General features: G+C 57.7%; 2 protein-coding genes across 9 annotated transcripts in view; both read left to right on the top strand.

The window, feature by feature from the left end:
* The first annotated feature begins 30 nt into the window (after nucleotides 1-30).
* On the top strand, nucleotides 31-1,563 carry LOC135190400 (nascent polypeptide-associated complex subunit alpha, muscle-specific form-like). The gene has a single exon (XM_064171752.1). The coding sequence runs from the start codon at nucleotides 31-33 to the stop codon at nucleotides 1,561-1,563; it is 1,533 nt and encodes a 510-aa protein (XP_064027822.1).
* Nucleotides 1,564-1,699: 136 nt separating this feature from the next.
* UBR4 (ubiquitin protein ligase E3 component n-recognin 4) overlaps nucleotides 1,700-11,012 on the top strand; it is a 157,122-nt gene continuing 147,809 nt past the window's right edge. For all 8 annotated transcript variants that reach the window (XM_064172127.1, XM_064172126.1, XM_064172123.1 and 5 more), the window contains exons 1-3: nucleotides 1,700-1,842; nucleotides 9,493-9,590; nucleotides 10,262-10,365. In XM_064172127.1, the coding sequence (XP_064028197.1) occupies nucleotides 1,712-1,842; nucleotides 9,493-9,590; nucleotides 10,262-10,365 (333 nt within the window). In that variant the 5' untranslated portion in view covers nucleotides 1,700-1,711. The remainder of the gene's footprint in view (nucleotides 1,843-9,492; nucleotides 9,591-10,261; nucleotides 10,366-11,012) is intronic.

The raw sequence follows: 11,012 nt of genomic DNA, 5'->3' as shown, positions 1-11,012 counted from the left end.
CTGCTGCCAGGGGATGCTCCCTCACTGCGCATGCATCACTCTGCCGCCCAGGCGAGGCTCCCTCGCTGCGCCTGCATCGCCCTGCCGCCCGGCGAGGCTCCCTCGCTGCGCCTGCATCGCCCTGCCGCCCGGCGAGGCTCCCTCGCTGCGCCTGCGCTGCCTGCTGCCCGGCGAGGCTCCCTCGCTGCGCCTGCATCGCCACGCTGCCCGGCGAGGCTCCCTCGCTGCGCCTGCATCGCCCTGCTGCCCGGCGAGGCTCCCTCACTGCGCCTGCATCGCCCTGCCGCCCGGCGAGGCTCCCTCGCTGCGCCTGCATCGCCCTGCAGCCCGGCGAGGCTCCCTCACTGCGCATGCGCTGCCTGCTGCCCGGTGAGGCTCCCTCGCTGCGCCTGCATCGCCCTGCTGCCCGGCGAGGCTCCCTCGCTGCGCCTGCATCGCCACGCTGCCCGGCGAGGCTCCCTCGCTGCGCCTGCATCGCCACGCTGCCCGGCGAGGCTCCCTCGCTGCGCCTGCATCGCCACGCTGCCCGGCGAGGCTCCCTCGCTGCGCCTGCATCGCCCTGCAGCCCGGCGAGGCTCCCTCGCTGCGCATGCGCCGCCTGCTGCCCGGCGAGGCTCCCTCACTGCGCCTGCATCGCCCTGCAGCCCGGCGAGGCTCCCTCGCTGCGCCTGCATCGCCCTGCAGCCCGGCGAGGCTCCCTCGCTGCGCATGCGCCGCCTGCTGCCCGGCGAGGCTCCCTCACTGCGCCTGCATCGCCACGCTGCCCGGCGAGGCTCCCTCGCTGCGCCTGCATCGCCCTGCAGCCCGGCGAGGCTCCCTCGCTGCGCATGCGCTGCCTGCTGCCCGGCGAGGCTCCCTCACTGCGCCTGCATCGCCCTGCAGCCCGGCGAGGCTCCCTCACTGCGCCTGCATCGCCCTGCTGCCCGGCGAGGCTCCCTCGCTGCGCCTGCATCGCCCTGCAGCCCGGCGAGGCTCCCTCGCTGCGCCTGCATCGCCCTGCAGCCCGGCGAGGCTCCCTCGCTGCGCATGCGCTGCCTGCTGCCCGGCGAGGCTCCCTCGCTGCGCCTGCATCGCCCTGCAGCCCGGCGAGGCTCCCTCACTGCGCATGCGCTGCCTGCTGCCCGGCGAGGCTCCCTCGCTGCGCCTGCATCGCCCTGCTGCCCGGCGAGGCTCCCTCAGTGCGCCTGCGCTGCCTGCTGCCCGGCGAGGCTCCCTCGCTGCGCCTGCATCGCCCTGCAGCCCGGCGAGGCTCCCTCAGTGCGCCTGCGCTGCCTGCTGCCCGGCGAGGCTCCCTCGCTGCGCCTGCATCGCCCTGCAGCCCGGCGAGGCTCCCTCACTGCGCATGCGCCGCCTGCTGCCCGGCGAGGCTCCCTCGCTGCGCCTGCATCGCCCTGCAGCCCGGCGAGGCTCCCTCAGTGCGCCTGCGCTGCCTGCTGCCCGGCGAGGCTCCCTCGCTGCGCCTGCATCGCCCTGCAGCCCGGCGAGGCTCCCTCGCTGCGCATGCGCCGCCTGCTGCCCGGCGAGGCTCCCTCACTGCGCATGCGCCGCCTGCAAACTTGCTGACTCATGGACTGCGCACGCGCCCGGGCCGCGCCCTTCCTCTCCTCCAATCAGGAGCCGCTGTGCGCGCGTGGCCCCTGAGGTCACTTCCTCGCGCTTCCGGCCCCCCCCGCCCCCCCCCGCCGCGGCTCCCCCTCAGCGCAGCGGCAAGATGGCGGCGGCGGCGGGCGGCGGCGCGGCGGAGCCGGGCTGGGAGGTGGCGGTGCGGCCGCTGCTCTCCGCCTCCTACTCGGCCTTCGAGATGAAGGAGCTCCCGCAGCTGCTCGCCTCGGTTATCGAGAGGTGAGAGTTCACCTGCCCGGGGCGGCACCCGGGCCCTTGCCGCCTGCCTTAACCGCCGTTCCTCTAGGGCGGGTGAGCGGCGGCGCGGAGCCCGTTAGAACGAGCGCTGCGAAGGGAGCTCCCCCTTGCTGCCCCTTGCTGCTCCCCCTTGCTGCCCCTTGCTCCCCCTTGCTGCCCTTTGCTGCCCCTTGCTGCCCCTCGCTGCTGCCCCTCGCTCCCCCTCGCTCCCGCGGTAGCAGCGTGGCCGCTCGGCGCCGGGCAGGGCACAGCCGAGGGGCAGGGCACAGCCGAGGGGCCGGGCTGGTGAGCGGCGCTTGCTGGGGAAAAGGGAGCCCCGAGCAGCGTCCCGGGTACTTACTCCCGCACGGCCGCTTCCCGCTTGCCTGGGGACCGGGAGCCTCTCGGGGGGGTGCCCTCGGGACCATAAGCGGGGTGGGGGATGCGCAGCCGGCGGTGAGCGGTGGCCGCCGCAAGCCACAGCAGCAGCACCTGTGACAGTTAACCCCGCGCAGAGGCTTCGGGACGGTTCCTGCCCCTTTGCCTTTGTTCCGGCGCCGCAGGGGAAGTTGTTGTCTCGCTTGGCCTGGCTCCTCCGGTGACCGAATGGTGTTCCCCAAGGGTCAGTGCTGGGCACAGTCCTGTTCAGTATCTTTATTGATGATCTGGAGCAGGGGATTGAGTCCAGCTTCAGTAAGTTTGCAGATGACACCAAGCTAGGAGCAGCTGTGGAGCTGTTGGAGGGTAGAGAGCCCTGCAGAGGGACCTGGCCAGGCTGCATGGGTGGGCAGAGGCCAAGGGGATGAGACTGAACAAGGCCAAGGGCAGGGTTCTGCATTTAGGCCACAACATCCCCAAGCAGCACTGCAGGCTGGGGCCAGAGTGGCTGAGAGCAGCCAGGCAGAGAGGGACCTGGGGGTGCTGGGAGAGAGGAGCTGAAGAGGAGGCAGCAGTGCCCAGGTGGGCAGCAGAGCCAATGGCATCCTGGGCTGGCTGAGGAGCAGTGTGGGCAGCAGGACAAGGGAGGTTCTTGTGCCCCTGTGCTCAGCACTGCTCAGGCCACCCCTGCAGTGCTGTGTCCAGTTCTGGGCCCCTCAATTCAAGAGAGATGTTGAGGTGCTGGAAGGTATCCAGAGAAGGGTAACAAAGCTGGGGAGGGGCCTGGAACACAAACCCTATGAGGAGAGGCTGAGGGAGCTGGGGGTGTGCAGCCTGCATGTGAGGAGGCTCAGGGCAGAGCTCATTGCTGTCTGCAGCTGCCTGCAGGGAGGCTGTAGCCAGCTGGGGGGTGGCCTCTTCTGCCAGGCAATCAGCAACAGAACAAGGGGACACAGTCTCAAGTTGTGCTGGGGGAAGTCTAGGCTGGATGTTGTTAGGAAGTTATTGTCAGAGAGAGTGATTGGCATTGGAATGGGCTGCCCAGGGAGGTGGTGGAGGCTCTATCCCTGGAGGTATTCAAGAAAAGCCTGGATGAGGCACTTAGTGCTATGGTCTGGTTGACTGGATAGGGCTGGGTGCTAGGTTGGGCTGTTTGAGCTTGGAGCTCTTTTCCAACCTGGTTGATTCTGTGAGTCCCAGGGTGGGCATTGGGTGGCAGTGACTTCCTTTTAGGTTTCTACCGCTGAAATGCAGCTCACGTTTGAAAGGAGAAACAAAGCCAAAGCAAATTGACTCTGCTTTTCCTTGACTGGCAAGGTTAGACTTGGGAGCATTAGAGCTGGCACTAAAGCTGTTGAATTTGACTTAGAACTTAATTAGAATGTAATTAATTAGAGTTTCACTTAGAACAGGCAGCCAGGGACAGAAGAAGGGGCCACAGCCTGAAGCTGTGGCAGGGCAGGTTGAGGCTGGATGTTATTAGGATGTTGTTGTCAGAGAGAGTGATTGGCATTGGAATGGGCTGCCCAGGGAGGTGGTGGAGTCTGTGTGGCTGGAGGTGTTGCAGCCAAGGCTGGCTGGGGCACTGAGTGCCATGGTGTGGTTGGTTGGGCAGGGCTGGGTGCTAGGTTGTGCTGGCTGAGCTTGGAGCTCTCTGCCAACCTGCTTGATTCTGTGATTCAATATATACGAAATAGTTCCTCCCAGCCCTCCTGTAGGCCCCCCTCAGATAGTGGAAGGCTACTACAAGGCCTCCTGGAAGCCAGAGAAGGCCACAAAGGTGGTCCAAGGGCTGGAGCTGCTCTGCTGCGAGGACAGGATGAGGGAGCTCAGAGTGTGCAGACTGGAGAAGACTCCATGGGGACCTCACAGCTGCCTGATCCTGCAGGAAGGCTGCAGAGGCATTTGTCCTGTGGGTGTCTGGAGACAGAACAAGGAAGAATGGTTTGAAACTGAGGGAGAGCAGGGTTAGAGTGGAGCTGAGGAAGAAGTTCTTGAGTATGATGGTGGTGAGACTCTGGAATAGGCTGCCCAGGGAAGCTGTGGATGTGTTCAAGGCCAGGTTGGATGAGGCCTTGAACAGCCTGGGCTAGTGAGAGGTGTCCCTGCCCATGGCAGGGGGTTGGAGCTGGATGATCCTGAAGGTCCCTTCCAACTCAACCCATTCTGTGAGTGTATGAATCAATGAGGACAGTGCCCAAAACCTAAGGGCTGAAAAGCTAAAGCAGGGTTGTAGAGGCCAAAATGTTTGTGAAACTAAATAGCCAAATAGTCCCAGGCAGTAGATGATCTCTGAGGTCTCTTCCAACCTGAGCCATTCTAGGATTCTTTGATTTCACTTCTTAACTCTGATCCTTACTTCTGAAGTGTAAGCATCATCATCAAGCTGCTGGGATTCCCTGCTCCTGGCTCTATCCAAAAAGTGCTAGACCTGGGCCTCTGGTGTGACAGAAACGATGGAAATGCTGATGTGGGAAGACACAGCTGAAGGGGGGAGGGGGCACAAGTTGCACAGTCTGGGAGAGTGGTTTTCAGGGGAGGGTTTTCAACAAGGGGAGAACTTTTAGTCTGGAGAAGCCTGAGAGGGGATTTAATAAGTGCTTATAAATAGCTGAGGGCTGGGGGTCAGGAGGGGGGACAGGCTCTGCTCACTGCTCCCTGGGCTAGAACAAGCAGCAGTGGATGGAAGCTGCAGCACAGGAGGTTCCAGCTCAGCACAAGGGGAACTTCTTGACTGGAAGGCTCCCAGAGTCCTGGCACAGGCTGCCCAGAGAGGTTGTGGAGTCTCCTTCCCTGGAGCCTTTCCAGGCCTGTCTGGATGTGTTCCTGTGTGACCTGAGATTGTCTGGTCCAGGGGGGTTGGACTGGGTGATCTCTTTGGTCCTTTCCAACCCCTGGCATCTGTGAGCCTGTGAACTTCCCCAGCTGCTGTGCCTCATCAGGGAGGAGGCTGCCTTTGTGCTGCTGCCTTACATAAAAGGTCTATTTTGAGCCTGTTTGGGATGTGGAAGCAGAGCTGAGACAGGAGGTGGTGGTTGCTGCTGAGGTGTTGTATTTGATACTGCCGTGGAGGCTTCTCACTTGGTGTGGGTGATGAGTTTCCTTGGGAAGCAAATGTTGCTGTAGCAATAAGCCACAGTGCCAAAGCTGCAGCACAGAGTAATGCTCCAGCACACCACAGACCAAACTCTTCCTTCTTGTAACATTTATCTAGCACAGAATCACAGATTGGGCTGGGTCAGAAGGGACCTTCAAGGTCATCCACTTCACCTGCACTCAGCAGGGGCATCCCAAACTATCACAGTATCACCAAGGTTGGAAGAGACCTCACAGCTCATCAAGTCCAACCCTTTACCACAGAGCTCAAGGCCAGACCATGGCACCAAGTGCCACGTCCAGTCCTGCCTTGAACAGCTCCAGGGACGGCGACTCCACCACCTCCCCGGGCAGCCCATTCCAGTGTCCAATGACTCTCTCAGGGAAGAACTTTCTCCTCACCTCCAGCCTAAATTTCCCCTGGCACAGTTTGAGGCTGTGTCCTCTCGTTCTGGTGCTGGCCACCTGAGAGAAGAGAGCAACCTCCTCCTGGCCACAACCTCCCCTCAGGTAGTTGTAGACAGCAATAAGGTCTCCGCTGAGCCTCCTCTTCTCTCAGGTTTCTCAGAGCCCTGTCAAGCCTCACCTTGAATTTCTCCAGGGCTGGGGCCCCAGCCAGCTCCCAGAGCAACCTGTTGTAGTGTTTCAGCACCCTCGTGGTGCAGAACCTGTTCCTGACAGCCAAGAATTTGATGATGGCTGCTCACAGGTGCAGTCCCTCAGGGCTCAGTTTTGGGGCCAGTCTTGTTTAATCTCTTCATCAATGATCGAATGAACCCTCAGCAAGTCTGCAGATGACACCAACTGAAGCAGAAGTGTCTATCTGCTGGAGGGTAGGAAGGCCCTGCAGAGGCATTTGGACAGGCTGGAGCCATGGGCTGAGGCCAACTGCATGAGGTGTAACAAGGCCAAGTGCCAGGTCATGCACTTTGCCCACAACAACCCCCAGCAGCCCTACAGGCTGGGGCAGGAGTGGCTGGAGAGCTGCCTGGCAAGGACTTGGGGGTGTTGGTGGCCAGCAGCTGAACATGAGCCAGCAGTGTGCCCAGGTGGCCCAGAAGGCCAACAGCATCCTGGCCTGGATCAGAGATGGTGTGGCCAGCAGGAGCAGGGAGGTGCTCATGGCCCTGTACTCAGTGCTCGTGAACCCACACCTTGAGTGCTGTGTCCAGTTTGGGTCACCACAGTACAGGAGGGACACTGAGGTGCTGGAGCAGGTGCAGAGGAGGGTGATGAGGCTGGGGAGAGGTCTGGAGAACATGGCCTGTGAGGAGTGGGTGAGGGAGCTGTGTTTAGTCTGGAGAAGAGGAGGCTGAGAGGGGACCTTAGTGCCCTCTACAGCTACCTAAAAGGAGGTTGTGGTGAGGCTGGAGCTGTCTCTTCTCCCCAGTTACTAATGCTAGGACAAGAGGAAATGGCCTCAAGTTGCATCAGGGGAGGGTTAGGTTGGATGTTGGAAGTTCTTTGCTGAGCAGGTGGTCAGGCACTGGCACAGGCTGCCCAGGGAGGTGGTGGAGTCACCATGCCTGGAGGTGTTTAAGAGGAGAGTGGCTGTGGTGCATGAGGCTCTGGTCTGGTGATGAAGGCTGCTGGGATGAAGGTTGGACTGGCTGATGCTGGTGGTCCTTTGCAACCATAGCAATTCACAGTGCTGAGATGTGCTGAGGGATTTGGGTTAGTCAAGGACTTGTCAGTGTGAAACTAAGGATTGGACTCTGTGAGCTTGAAGCTCTTTTCCAATCTAAGCAATCCTTTGATTCTGTGATTCATAGCTGACAAATGCCTTCTGCTTCTCACTGCTGTAAGAAGTCCCTCAAGACTTGTCTTAATAAAACTCAAGCCTCTTAATGCCCAACCCAGATAAAATTCCCTGGCTTCTTATTTCTGCACCTTTGTCTTCTTACACCTCCTGAGTGTTGTGTCTTGTACAGCAGAATGGTAACTGAGGAGCTGCTGTTTTCTCCTGTCCTCTTTTATTCTGCTAAAATCCATTGCATCCCTGCAGCTGCCATTTATAGAATCATAGCAGGTTGGCAGAGAGCTCCAAGCTCAGCCAGCACAACCTAGCACCCAGCCCTGCCCAACCCACCAGACCATGGCACTAAGTGCCCCAGCCAGCCTTGGCTGCAACACCTCCAGCCACACAGACTCCACCACCTCCCTGGGCAGCCCATTCCAATGCCAATCACTCTCTCTGACAACAACTTCCTAACAACATCCAGCCTCAACCTGCCCTGACACAGCTTCAGCCTGGGGCCCCTTCTTCTGTTGCTGGCTGCCTGGCAGCAGAGCCCAACCCCACCTGGCTACAGCCTCCCTGCAGGCAGCTGCAGACAGCAATGAGCTCTGCCCTCAGCCTCCTCTGCTGCAGGCTGCACCCCCCCAGCTCCCTCAGCCTCTCCTCACAGGGCTGTGCTCCAGGCCCCTCCCCAGCCTTGCTGCCCTTCTCTCAACACCTTCCAGCACCTCAACAGCTCTCTGCAATTCAGGAGCCCAGAACTGGACACAGCACTGCAGGGGTGGCCTGAGCAGTGCTGAGCACAGGGGCACAAGAACCTCCCTTGTCCTGCTGCCCACACTGCTCCTGAGCCAGCCCAGGATGCCATTGGCTCTGCTGCCCACCTGGGCACTGCTGCCTCCTCTGCAGCTCCTCTCTCCCAGCACCCCCAGGTCCCTCTCTGCCTGGCTGCTCTCAGCCACTCTGGCCCCAGCCTGTGGTGCTGCTTGGTGTTGTTTTGGCCAAAGTGCAGAACCCTGCCCTTGGCCTTGTTCAGTCTCATCCCCTTGGCCTCTGCCCACCCATCCAGCCTGGCCAGGTCCCTCTGCAGGGCTCTCCTACCCTCCAGCAGCTCCACAGCTGCTCCTAGCTTGGTGTCATCTGCAAACTTACTGATGCTGGATTCAGTCTCCTGGTCCATATGATCAGGAGGGGCAGAGAGACACAACTGGTGTTGGAATTCACATTCAACCTCTTGGGCTCATTACTCAGCAGTGCAGCTTCTGGCAGGAGATGGTGAGGGGCAGCCTGGTGTGACACTGCTGAGGATCTTCAAGTAAAGCCTCTCTGTGGCAGCCACTTAACTATTTCAGCTTTTTGGACTAAGAAGTCTCAGTACATTGCAATGAAAGCTGCAGAGCTGTTGAGTCTTTCTTGCAGTTGATTCTTTTCCAGGAGAAAGGATTATGCTTTGTGCTTTCCTCTTGTTTCAGTCACAGCTGTTACAACTAGGAAGGATGACTTGGGGTAGCACTGGGCACAAATTGGGTGCTGCTCAGGTCAGCAGGGAACAGGAGGTTCTTTTCCTCCTCCCACCCTGCCAAAGCTGGTGGCATTGTGTGCAAGAAGAAACCTCTTCACCATCAGCACAGTTAGACACTGGAATCAGTGGTCTGGTTGATAGGTTGGACTGGATGAGCTTGGACATCTCTTCCAACCTAGTTGTTTCTATGGCTCTCCATGGCCAGAAAGCCTCACAGAGATTGATTTCTATCTGTTGGGGACAACCTGTCTGACTTTTCTGTCTGTTGCTTTACAACCTTAACTTGTGGCTTGAGTTGGCATTAAACCTTCACTGGCTCTGAGCTTTGCCTGCAGGGTGGAAGGATGCAGACCTCTGAAGTCTCTACCCAGGAAGCTAACTACAGTGGATGTGTTTTTTCTCTTCTGTGTGTTACCTGCCAGAGCTCTCCATTGCTGCCCAGCTCACTGCAGATGCTGCTGTTGTGTGTTTGTTGTTGTTATGCAGTCGTTTTGCAGGAGTTTACAAGCAGTTGTCTGGGTACCTGGGCAGAAAGGCAGTGTCTGTGCTCCAGCCCTGGCACAGCCTGTCTGGCCCTAGAAGAACAAACAGTCCAAGCTTTATGGGCAGCCAAGTTTAGAGTAACTTTAAAGGTTAATGAACCTCTGGCTGGGAGAGTGATTGTAAAGGAGCTGACCTGTGGGTAGTGTGGAGGAGAAGCATTTACAGTGTGGGGAATTAACCTCCCTCACTTCCCTGTGTGCATGGCCGTGCTGGAGAGCTCAGCCCCTAAGGACACGAGGGAAGAAGATTCCCTCCTCAAAGCTTTGATTTGGGCAGAACCTGTGTTTTTAACGACCTTGTCTTGCATCCCTTGCTAAGTGTGAGGTGTTCTGTCCTGCTGTGTGCAACTGACGCATCTCTTGTTCTCCTCTTGCAGCGAGTCGGAGATCCTGCACCACGACAAACAATATGAGCCCTTCTACTCTTCCTTTGTTGCACTTTCTACACATTACATCACTACTGTGTGTGGTCTGAGTAAGTGTTCCCCACCCTTTACTTCTCTTACTCTAGAGTTATTGCTAGCACATAGTAAAAGTGACCCAGAACTGATCTCCTTTCTTAGTTGTCTCTCTCTGGGTGACTTTAAGGCCCAGCACAGGGTGCCAGCACTGCTGCCTTTTGTTCTGGCTGAATGTCAGCTCAAGATGGAGAAGGAGACCTGGCAGTAGCTGTGTTTGGTCACCACATTTTGGGCAGCACTGCCACTTTGACTGCATATTCATGGGCCTGAATCCACTTAGGGAAATCAGTGTTTGACCAAATGAGTTGAAATCTGCTTCCAAGGATGTTTAGATTCTTCTTCGGCAGCTTCTGTGACTATGTTGGAATTAAGGATCAAAACATTGTGACTCAGAATATTTTATGTCCTGCTGACTGACAGGATTTGGCAACTGCAGCAGAAAAAGAGGGGTTAGTCAACTTGTTTCTTGTTCTCCAGTGATTCTGTCGCTGTCAGATGCTGTTGTTGGGGAAGCCATTGTATCCAAATTGCCTTGTCTGGGTACAAAGTGTCATCCTTGCCTTCCTGACATCTCTGGGGTTACATTTTAATGAGCCTGAGCTCTGTTCCATTGAAAGCATGAAGAACATCTCACTCTGAAGGCTTTTAAAGCCTGCACTGAGCAGAGCTGTTTGCTTTTTTGCAGTACCAAGGAACCAGCTGCAGTCGGTGGCAGCAGCTTGCAAAGTCCTGATCGAATTCTCGCTGCTGCGCCTGGAGAACCCTGACGAAGCTTGTGCTGTATCACAGGTGAGCACAGCTGGGGGCAAGCAGAAATGGGCTTTGACCTCTAATTCTTGAAATATTTGTTCTAATGTTGCATAAACTAAAATGGGTGAAGATCTTAAGTGGCTCAGTAGAGCCTGATACCTGCTGGATCTTAGAATCGTAGAATCAGTCAGGGTTGGAAGGGACCACAAGGAGCAGCCAGTTCCAACCCCCCTGCCATGGGCAGGGACACCATACCCTAGATCAGGCTGCTCACAGCCTCATCCAGCCTGGCCTCAAACACCTCTAGGGATGGGGCCTCAACTGCCTCTTCCCTCCTACATTCCTTACTCAAGATTTCAGCTTGTGAGTGAGCCAAAATCAAGGTGGCCTGAAGCCTCGCGTGAGCAGATCTCAGCTGAATCTCCTGCAGCTTCATGCAGCCTGATCTGGTTTTGTGTAACAACCTGCAGCAAAATTCTTCTGTTGCCTGATTGTTGAGTTTTTAAAGATAGATTCTTCCCCCAGTTGTATTTTAGTCTCAAATCCATTTCCAAAAGGAGAAGCGTGGGAGAAGTGTTCACTTCATAGTGTAGCTTCTAATAGGGCTGGCTCTAAGCCTTAGTGTGTTGTAGGAGAGCTTTTCCAGCTGTTTTTCCACAGCAAGCACATGGGACAGTGTTAGTAAC

This window comes from Pogoniulus pusillus, chromosome 36 (genome assembly GCF_015220805.1).
Source record: "Pogoniulus pusillus isolate bPogPus1 chromosome 36, bPogPus1.pri, whole genome shotgun sequence".
Lineage (NCBI taxonomy): Eukaryota > Metazoa > Chordata > Aves > Piciformes > Lybiidae > Pogoniulus > Pogoniulus pusillus.
The sequence above is the reverse complement of the archived record's forward strand: the minus strand, read 5'-3'. Positions and strand labels throughout refer to the sequence as shown.

Coding starts and splice junctions, on each gene's coding strand:
- LOC135190400 (XM_064171752.1), top strand. CDS start 31: ATGCATCACTCTGCCGCCCAGGCGAGGCTCCCTCGCTGCGCCTGCATC.